The sequence below is a fragment of the Oncorhynchus clarkii genome, chromosome 18, assembly GCF_045791955.1.
Source record: "Oncorhynchus clarkii lewisi isolate Uvic-CL-2024 chromosome 18, UVic_Ocla_1.0, whole genome shotgun sequence".
NCBI classification, from domain to species: domain Eukaryota; kingdom Metazoa; phylum Chordata; class Actinopteri; order Salmoniformes; family Salmonidae; genus Oncorhynchus; species Oncorhynchus clarkii.
In genome coordinates, this window is record NC_092164.1 from 5,210,853 (window position 1) to 5,222,110 (window position 11,258).

An 11,258-nucleotide genomic window follows, 5' to 3' on the forward strand; every position below is an offset into this window, starting at 1 on the left:
ACATCGCCAAAGACTTATGTGAACGATTCAAACCAAGAGGTTATAAAGAAGAATTATTGAGTCGGACAAAGAGCCCTCTCCTCCCTCTGCGACTTTGGTGTCCACCTACCGTCCCATTTCAAGGTGGATCCAGGAAGTGGTTAATAGACATGGACACATATTACACAGTGACCCCAGCTTTGGTAAAGCCTTTGAATCCCCAGAGGTTTGGCTGTAAGAGACCCAGGAATGTTTAGTAAGGTCAGACTTTGTCTAAGAAACAATATTTGATGTCTTATCAGTTTCCTGGCGGCAGATTCCTCGTCACAACTGTCCACTGTTCCACTCTGCCCAGAGGAATGTTCCAGGTAGAGTAACATGTAACATGAAATATGTTGTATATGTCCTTACGTGTTCCGGTCACTTCTATTATGTGGGTGAGACCAAACGTGAACTTACGACAAGGATATGTGAGCATAAGAGCTCTATTCGCAAAACATGATGAACAGAAATCACCTGTTGCCAGGCATTTCAACAGCCATAATTATCCACTAAGTACCTTCTATTATATGGGCATTGAATTGTTCTGTAGGAGGAGATAGGGATCAATGATTTCTCCAAAGACATACTGGTAACGCATGGCCACTCTTGTCCCAGCAGGCCTTTTAATGAGAAATGTTATTTTTCTCATTTTTTTGTAGTAGGTTATAAATAGTCCAAACGTTTAGGTAATGACATCATATTGTATTGTGTGTCTATCTTTATTTGATCATAATGTTTCCCCCACAGCTTCCCTAACCCCCACAGCTTCCCTAACCCCCACAGCTTCCTCTGCTGGGATCTCTTGATTGGGCCAATACTGACTGCGAATTTAGCATTATGCCCACCTATGTGATCTTGTTATTGTGACATTGATTGCTATTGCTTTGTACACTGAAGAAGGGCTCAAACCCGAAACGTTCGTGCTGCAATAAAAATATGTCAATTCAAGTTTATTTACCGGAGTGCTGTCCTATTTCTGTTCTTTGGACAGAAGACCGAACCAGGTTCTCCTCTAGGATTTTGCCTGTGCTTCGCTCCATTCTGGTTTTTTTTATCCTAAAAAACTCCCTACTCCTTGCCGATGACAAGCATACCCATAACATGATGCAGCCACCACCATGCTTGAAAATATGAAGAGAGGTACTCAGGGATGTGCTTTTTTTTGTTGTTGCAGTTTTACTTTAGTGGTTTATTGCAAACAGGAGGCATATTTTTGAATATTTTTTATTCTGTACAGGCTTCCTTCTTCTGTCATTTAGGTTAGTATTGTGGAGTAACTACAATGTTATTGATCCATCCTCAGTTTTCTCCTATCACAGCCGTTAAACTGTAACTGTTTTAAAGTCACCATTGGCCTCATGGTGAAATCCCTGAGCGGTTTCCTTACTCTCCGGCAACTGAGTTAGGATGGATGCCTGTATCTTTGTAGTGACTGAGTGTATTGATACACCATCCAAAGTGTAATTAATAACTTCACCGTACTCAAAGAGATATTCAATGTCTGCTGTTTTATTTTTCATCCACCAATAGGTGCCCTTCTTTGCGAGGCATTGGAAAACCTACCTGGTCTTTGTGGTTGAATTTGTGTTTGAAATTCACTGGTCAACTGAGGGACCTTGTATGTCTGGGGTACAGAGATGAGGAAGTCATTCAAAAGTCACGTTAAAAACTATTATTGCACACAGAGTGAGTCCGTGCAACTTATTATGTGATTTCTTAAGCAAATGTTTACTCCTGAACTTTTTTAGCCTTGCCATAACAAAGGGTTGAATACTCAGCTTTTCAGTTGAATTCATTTCTAAACATTTCTAAAAACCTAATTACACTTTGACATTATGGGGTATTGTGTGTAGGCCAGTGACACAACATCTAAATATAATCCATTTTAAATTCAGGCTGTAACACAACAAAATGTGGAAAAAGTCAAGAGGTGTGAATACTTTCTAAAGGCACCTATCTATCTATCTATCTATCCATCTATCTATCTATCTATCTATCTATCTATCTATCTATCTATCTATCTATCTATCTATCTATCTATCTATCTATCTATCTATCTATCTGTCTATCTGTCTATCTGTCTATCTGTCTGTCTGTCTGTCTGTCTGTCTGTCTGTCTATTGATCAATCAAGCCCCTGCCTCGTCATAACTAGGACCCCTGAGCCGAATACACCTGAACGGTCTGTTCATTCATTGGTAATAACACAGTGTAATCAACAGAGAGAAGACTGAAGTATCCAGTACGACACAACTTTCACAGACAATCATATGAAATCCATCCTTGTATAACCAGCCCCTGGCCACACACACACACCGCCACACGGACACCCACCCACATACTAAACCAGGCTGTTGTCAGGTAAACGCCACCATTAAACAGGATTGAATTGAAATGTTCTGTACAAATCCATACCTTCAGTGTTTCAGTGCAACAACAAGAGAAAGTGAAAACCCTGTAGCACAGCAGTGGCATCGATAACTTTGGTGTTCCAGTTGGGTTCACGTGTTCTTCTATTCAGAACCTCTGACTCGGAGGCAGGGTGAGACAGTAGGCTCGGTCGCTATGCAGTGACGGCGTCCCAAATGACACCCTATTCCCTATGAAGTGTACTACATTTGGACCAGGTCTCCTATGGGCTCTGGTCAAAAGTAGTGCACTACACGTGGAATAGAGTGCCATGTAAGAGGAAGACAATGTTTATCCTTTATGACTTGTTAACAATGATACAAGGACAGAGGAGAGCAGAGGAGGTGACATGAGACGCAGGGCTCCTCGCCCATGGAGTCTCATAACAAGGGCAGAGACAACGGTTGCTATGGAAACAACAGCGAGGGGACAGACGACAGGTAGATGAGAGTTGCCATGGGGACAGCCGGTGGTGGGTGGGTGTCTGTGTGGCGGTGTGTGTGTGTGTGGCGTGGGTGTGTGTGTGGCGTGGGTGTGTTTCATTTACCGCTCGCCAGCTGATCGAGCAAAGCCTGTGCCGAACGAGTTGCTTCCTGAAGCTTCCGCAACTTCTCTGGCCTCTCCCTCTCTATCGCCTGAGAGAGAGAGAGAGAGAGAGAGAGAGAGAGAGAAAGAGAGAGAGAGAGCGAAAGAGAGAGAGAGGGATTGGGAGACAGGAGACATAGAGAGACAGAGAGAGAGAGAGAGAGCGAGAGAGGGAGAGAGAGAGAGAGAGAGAGAGAGAGAGAGAGAGGGAGGATTAGGAGACAGGAGACAGAGAGACAGAGAGAGAGAGAGAGCGAGAGAGTGAGAGAGAGAGAGAGAGAGGGAGAGAGGGAGAGAGGGAGAGAGAGAGAGAGAGAGAGAGATAGGGATTGGGAGACAGGAGACATAGAGAGACAGAGGGAGACAGGAGACAGAGAAACAAAGAGGGAAAAAGTGATACATCCTGGCCATAGTGACAGGCTGACAGTGTAGTGGTAGTGGCTGAGTAATGAGGTATGGTGCATTTTGGGTAACACTGCATTGTGAGGTGCATTATGGGTAAGGCTGCATGACCTATAACCTCACCAGGACTTTATCGTGGAGCTCCTGTACGCTGCCCTCCTTCCTGGACATGGAGAACTCTGGGCTCTGTAGGATGGCCTTGGAGCGCGTGATGAAACTATGCAGCTCAGTGAAGTCCATGTCAAACCTGAACACACACACAGCAACACGTCAATCCCTGCGCTGGTATAACGCTCCCAAGGGGTAGGACAACGTTAGGACAACCTGTTCACCAACTACACCTGCATATATACGTCTTCGTCTATGTCTTCCTCTGTGATCCAGTTTTTTATGGTTGTGCGATTCTCCTACTAAACCTGAACACACACACTCTGTCTAATTCACACAGTGCTCTACACGACCACACATGAACAGTTATAACAACTGTACCGAACACTGTCTCCACTTCACATCCCAAACATCTAAGGCATTCATCTGTACTGGCTAAGATACACAGCACCAACTGAGAAACCGAGTTACTCAATAGTGGTTGACTCAGACTAGAGACATAATCCAAACCTACCTGTTAGTCAGCCTGTCTCAGGCCGGCCAGGGACAAGAGAGAGAGACTAGCTTGAGTACAGAGGGAGAAGGGGCACATAGGTCTCTGGTCAAAACTACTGCACTATGTAGTGAATAGTGCTTCATTTGGTACGTCTCCAGAGACTGGCTGACAACTGGAATATTGTCTTTAGGCCCGGAATTCAATCGTTGTAGATAATGGATTTTTCCCGCACGGCACACTACACACTAGACTCAGGATAAAATCAGGATATGCAACGATCGAATTCCTGCTATCGCTCAAAGTCACAATCGAATTCCTGCTATCGCTCAAAGTCACGATCGAATTCCTGCTTTCGCTCAAAGTCACGATCGAATTCCTGCTATCGCTCAAAGTCACGATCGAATTCCTGCTATCACTCAAAGTCACGATCAAATTCCTGCTATCACTCAAAGTCACGATCGAATTCCTGCTATCACTCAAAGTCACGATTTCCTGCTCAAAGTCACGATCGAATTCCTGCTTTCGCTCAAAGTCACGATCGAATTCCTGCTATCACTCAAAGTCACGATTGAATTCCTGCTATCGCTCAACGTCACCAAGACTAAAATACGTCTACACCCCCTGTTGAGCCACACCCCCTGGTGATTCTGCAGAAAAGTGATTGGAGGAGCCTGCCACCTCACCTTTTCCTGAGCTCTGATTCGACAACAATCTGTCTCTTCTTCTGGGGCGGTGGAGAGGGCAGCGCTGCTTTAGTATTCTTCACCACCACCTTCTCACGCGTCGTCACCTTGGATACGCTCGCCGTCACCGAGTGTGTCAGTTTTGTCTGTGCGGTCTGCACCGTGGTTACAGCCAGCGAGATCTAAAACACACACACGTGTCAAAGAGCAGGTACACACACACAGTGTCAAGGCACAAACACACACAACATCAGTGTCAGCTCACACACAGTGTCAAGGCACAAACACACACAACCTCAGTGTCAGCTCACACACACAGACAGACAGGTCAGGACACAAACACACACAACCTCAGTGTCAGCTCACACACACAGACAGACAGGTCAGGACACAAACACACACAACCTCAGTGTCAGCTCACACACACAGACAGAGAGGTCAGGACACAAACACACACAACCTCAGTGTCAGCTCACACACACAGACAGACAGGTCAGGACACAAACACACACAACCTCAGTGTCAGCTCACACACACAGACAGACAGGTCAGGACACTCACATACAGTGCATTGCGAAAGTATTCGGCCCCCTTGAACTTTGCGACCTTTTGCCACATTTCAGGCTTCAAACATAAAGATATAAAACTGTATTTTTTTGTGAAGAATCAACAAGTGGGACACAATCATGAAGTGGAACGACATTTATTGGATATTTCAAACTTTTTTAACAAATCAAAAACTGAAAAATTGGGCATGCAAAATTATTCAGCCCCTTTACTTTCAGTGCAGCAATCTCTCTCCAGAAGTTCAGTGAGGATCTCTGAATGATCCAATGTTGACCTAAATGACTAATGATGATAAATACAATCCACCTGTGTGTAATCAAGTCTCCATATAAATGCACCTGCACTGTGATAGTCTCAGAGGTCCGTTAAAAGCGCAGAGAGCATCATGAAGAACAAGGAACACACCAGGCAGGTCCGAGATACTGTTGTGAGGAAGTTTAAAGCCGGATTTGGATACAAAAAGATTTCCCAAGCTTTAAACATCCCAAGGAGCACTGTGCAAGCGATAATATTGAAATGGAAGGAGTATCAGACCACTGCAAATCTACCAAGACCTGGCCGTCCCTCTAAACTTTCAGCTCATACAAGGAGAAGACTGATCAGAGATGCAGCCAAGAGGCCCATGATCACTCTGGATGAACTGCAGAGATCTAGAGCTGAGGTGGGAGACTCTGTCCATAGGACAACAATCAGTCGTATATTGCACAAATCTGGCCTTTATGGAAGAGTGGCAAGAAGAAAGCCATTTCTTAAAGATATCCATAAAAAGTGTCGTTTAAAGTTTGCCACAAGCCACCTGGGAGACACACCAAACATGTGGAAGAAGGTGCTCTGGTCAGATGAAACCAAAATTGAACTTTCTGGCAACAATGCAAAACGTTATGTTTGGCGTAAAAGCAACACAGCTGAACACACCATCCCCACTGTCAAACATGGTGGTGGCAGCATCATGGTTTGGGCCTGCTTTTCTTCAGCAGGGACAGGGAAGATGGTTAAAATTGATGGGAAGATGGATGGAGCCAAATACAGGACCATTCTGGAAGAAAACCTGATGGAGTCTGCAAAAGACCTGAGACTGGGACGGAGATTTGTCTTCCAACAAGACAATGATGCAAAACATAAAGCAAAATCTACAATGGAATGGTTCAAAAATAAACATATCCAGGTGTTAGAATGGCCAAGTCAAAGTCCAGACCTGAATCCAATCGAGAATCTGTGGAAAGAACTGAAAACTGCTGTTCACAAATGCTCTCCATCCAACCTCACTGAGCTCGAGCTGTTTTGCAAGGAGGAATGGGAAAAAATGTCAGTCTCTCGATGTGCAAAACTGATAGAGACATACCCCAAGCGACTTACAGCTGTAATCGCAGCAAAAGGTGGCGCTACAAAGTATTAACTTAAGGGGGCTGAATAATTTTGCACGCCCAATTTTTCAGTTTTTGATTTGTTAAAAAAGATTGAAATATCCAATAAATGTCGTTCCACTTCATGATTGTGTCCCACTTGTTGTTGATTCTTCACAAAAAAATACAGTTTTATATATTTATGTTTGAAGCCTGAAATGTGGCAAAAGGTCGCAAAGTTCAAGGGGGCCGAATACTTTCGCAAGGCACTGTACATACACCAGAGATCCCAGGGATTTGTTTCTATCCTTAAAGTAAGAAAGTGAAGAATTGTTTGTGTACAGCAATATGCCTGGGAGACCTTCTCTCTTGTCCGTGTCATCGACAATGAATGTCAGAGTGACTGTTCCCTAGCAATGTTAGAGTGACTGTCCCCTAGCAATGTTAGAGTGACTGTTCTCTAGCAATGTTAGAATGACTGTTCCCTAGCAATGTTAGAGTGACTGTTCCCTAGCAATGTTAGAGTGACTGTTCCCTAACAATGTTAGAGTGACTGTTCCCTAGCAATGTTAGAGTGACTGTTCCCTAGCAATGTTAGAGTGACTGTTCCCTAGAAATGTTAGAGTGACTGTTCCCTAGCAATGGTAGAGTGACTGTTCCCTAGCAATGTTAGAGTGACTGTTCCCTAACAATGTTAGAGTGACTGTCCCCTAGCAATGTCAGAGTGACTGTTCCCTAACAATGCTAGAGTGACTGTTCCCTAGCAATGTTAGAGTGACTGTCCCGTAGCAATGTTAGAGTGACTGTTCCCTAGCAATGTTAGAGTGACTGTCCCCTAGCAATGTTAGAGTGACTGTTCCCTAGCAATGTCAGAGTGACTGTCCCCTAACAATGTTAGAGTGACTGTCCCCTAACAATGTTAGAGTGACTGTCCCCTAGCAATGTTAGAGTGACTGTCCCCTAGCAATGTCAGAGTGACTGTCCCCTAGCAATGTCAGAGTGACTGTCCCCTAACAATGTTAGAGTACTGTCCCCTAGCAATGTCAGAGTGACTGTCCCCTAGCAATGTCAGTGACTGTTCCCTAGCAATGTTAGAGTGACTGTTTCCTAACAATGTTAGAGTGACTGTTCCCTAACAATGTTAGAGTGACTGTTCCCTAACAATGTTAGAGTGACTGTTCCCTAACAATGTTAGAGTGACTGTTCCCTAACAATGTTAGAGTGACTGTTCCCTAACAATGTTAGAGTGACTGTTCCCTAAAAATGTTAGAGTGACAATGTTGTTAGAGTGACTGTTTCCAATGCTAACAATGTTAGACTGTGACAATGCTAGTGACTGTTCCCTAGCAATGTTAGAATGTTAGTTCCCTAGTGACTGTTTCCTAACAATGTTAGAGTGACTGTTCCCTAACAATTTTAGTGACTGTTTCCTAATGTTAGAGTTACTAACAATGTTAGTGACTGTCCCCTAGCAATGTTAGAGTGACTGTTTCCTAACAATGTTAGAGTGACTGTTCCCTAACAATGTTAGAGTGACTGTTCCCTAACTAGATGAATGTTAGAGTGACTGTTCCTCAACAATGCTAGTGACTGTTCCCTAGCAATGTTAGAGTGACTGTTCCTCAACAATGCTAGTGACTGTTCCCTAGCAATGTTAGAGTGACTGTTCCTCAACAATGCTAGTGACTGTTCCCTAGCAATGTTAGAGTGACTGTTTCCTAACAATGTTAGAGTGACTGTTCCCTAACAATTTTAGTGACTGTTTCCTAACAATGTTAGAGTGACTGTTCACTAACAATGTTAGAGTGACTGTTCCCTAGCAATGTTAGAGTGACTGTTCCCTAACAATGTTAGAGTGACTGTTCCCTAACAATGTTAGAGTGACTGTTCCCTAACAATGTTAGAGTGACTGTTCCCTAACAATGTTAGAGTGACTGTTTCCTAACAATGTTAGAGTGACTGTTCCCTAAAAATGTTAGAGTGACTGTTTCCTAACAATGTTAGAGTGACTGTCCCCTAGCAATGTTAGAGTGACTGTCCCCTAGCAATGTTAGAGTGACTGTTTCCTAACAATGTTAGAGTGACTGTTCCCTAACAATGTTAGAGTGACTGTTCCCTAACTAGATGAATGTTAGAGTGACTGTTCCTCAACAATGCTAGTGACTGTTCCCTAGCAATGTTAGAGTGACTGTTCCTCAACAATGCTAGTGACTGTTCCTCAATGTTAGAGTGACTGTTCCTCAACAATGCTAACAATGTTAGAGTGACTGTTCCTCAACAATGCTAGTGACTGTTCCCTAGCAATGTTAGAGTGACTGTTCACTAACAATGTTAGAGTGACTGTTACCTAAGAATGTTAGAGTGACTGTTCCTCAACAATGCTAGTGACTGTTCCCTGCCTATTCCGTAACTCTAAGTAAAATAGTCACAGGTTTATGGGGTAAACAAACTATTTCAATAAACGTGATGTTGTTCTTTTCTGAGCTAAAAGCCTAAAGTGAAGTAATCAGTGCTTGACATGGGCAGGAGTTCGCCGGCGCTGACTACCGGCAACCTAAACTGTTCTACTGCTCCTCTTATAGAATATTAGATCAACAGTATTGTGGAGCTCCTGCACCTCATTATAAACAGTACCGGCACTCAAAATGAAACCGGAACCTATTTCAGTCCAGGTAATGCTCTGGACCTGAGGAGCCTCTCACACTGGATTTACATCTCTACGTGAAAGAAACAAGAGCTTCACTTAGATACATTTGTTCTCTCGTGGCTGTGTGTTAGGGCCAATAAGAGAAATAACGTGTGAGCTTTTTAGTTGTTAGGAAACTAAACTAAAGCCCTGATCAGTGAGGTGTGGAGTCTAAACAGTGCTTTATCTCTGATAACACAGGTAACCCTTAACATCCTCCTCTGTGTGATGAAATACGGTACGGTAACAACCAAATCAGTAGACGTTTTCATGTTGTACGTGTGCTTGCTTATGTGTTTGTCCAAGTCCATAAAGATGCACTTTCAATCTTCTGTATAATCTCAGCCAGTCAAATTGTGAACCACGTCCTCAAATTGTGTACTATGTCATTAAAGTGTGTACTATATAATCAAATTGTATACTACGTCATCAAATTGTGTACTATGTCATTAAAGTGTGTACTATATAATCAAATTGTATACTACGTCATCAAATTGTGTACTATGCCATTAAAGTGTGTACTATATAATCAAATTGTATACTACGTCCTCAAATTGTGTACTATGTCATTAAAGTGTGTACTATATAATCAAATTGTATACTACGTCATCAAATTGTGTACTATGTCATTAAAGTGTGTACTATATAATCAAATTGTATACTACGTCCTCAAATTGTGTACTATGTCATTAAAGTGTGTACTATATAATCAAATTGTATACTACGTCATCAAATTGTGTACTATGTCATTAAAGTGTGTACTATATAATCAAATTGTATACTACGTCATCAAATTGTGTACTATGTCATTAAAGTGTGTACTATATAATCAAATTGTATACTACATCCTCAAATTGTGTACTATGTCATTAAAGTGTGTACTATTTAATCAAATTGTGTACCACGTCATCAAATTGTGTATTACGTCATCAAATTGTACACTATGCCATCAAATTGTGTACCACGTCATCAAATTGTGTACCATGTCATCAAATTGTACACTACGCCATCAAATTGTGTACCACGTCATCAAATTGTGTACCACGTCATCAAATTGTACACTATGCCATCAAATTGTGTACCACGTCATCAAATTGTGTACCACGTCATCAAATTGTATACTACGCCATCAAATTGTGTACCACGTCATCAAATTGTGTATTACGTCATCAAATTGTACACTATGCCATCAAATTGTGTACCACGTCATCAAATTGTGTACCACGTCATCAAATTGTACACTACGCCATCAAATTGTGTACCACGTCATCAAATTATGTACCACGTCATCAAATTGTACACTATGCCATCAAATTGTGTACCACGTCATCAAATTGTGTACCACGTCATCAAATTGTATACTATGCCATCAAATTGTACACTATGCCATCAAATTGTGTACCACGTCATCAAATTGTACACTATGCCATCAAATTGTGTACCACGTCATCAAATTGTATACTACGCCATCAAATTGTGTACCACGTCATCAAATTGTACACTATGCCATCAAATTGTGTACCACGTCATCAAATTGTGTACCACGTCATCAAATTGTGTACCACGTCATCAAATTGTACACTATGCCATCAAATTGTGTACCACGTCATGAAATTGTACACTATGCCATCAAATTGTGTACCAAGCCATCAAATTGTGTACCACATCATCAAATTGTACACTACGCCATCAAATTGTGTATTACGTCATCAAATTGTGTACCACATCATCAAATTGTACACTACGCCATCAAATTGTACACTACGCCATCAAATTGTGTACCACGTCATCAAATTGTACACTATGCCATCAAATTGTGTACCACGTCATCAAATTGTGTACCACGTCCTCAAATTGTGTACCACGTCATCAAATTGTATACTACGCCATCAAATTGTGTACCACGTCATCAAATTGTACACTATGCCATCAAATTGTGTACCAAGCCATCAAATTGTG

General features: G+C 42.3%; 1 protein-coding gene across 1 annotated transcript in view; it reads right to left on the reverse strand.

The window, feature by feature from the left end:
• Nucleotides 1-11,258, reverse strand: part of LOC139373932 (dystrophin-like) — a 130,396-nt gene that overhangs the window by 57,909 nt on the left and 61,229 nt on the right. Inside the window, exons 12-14 of the mRNA XM_071115017.1 lie at nucleotides 4,704-4,885; nucleotides 3,540-3,663; nucleotides 2,977-3,064 (exon numbers count right to left, since the gene is read on the reverse strand). Coding sequence (XP_070971118.1) covers nucleotides 2,977-3,064; nucleotides 3,540-3,663; nucleotides 4,704-4,885 — 394 coding nt within the window. The remainder of the gene's footprint in view (nucleotides 1-2,976; nucleotides 3,065-3,539; nucleotides 3,664-4,703; nucleotides 4,886-11,258) is intronic.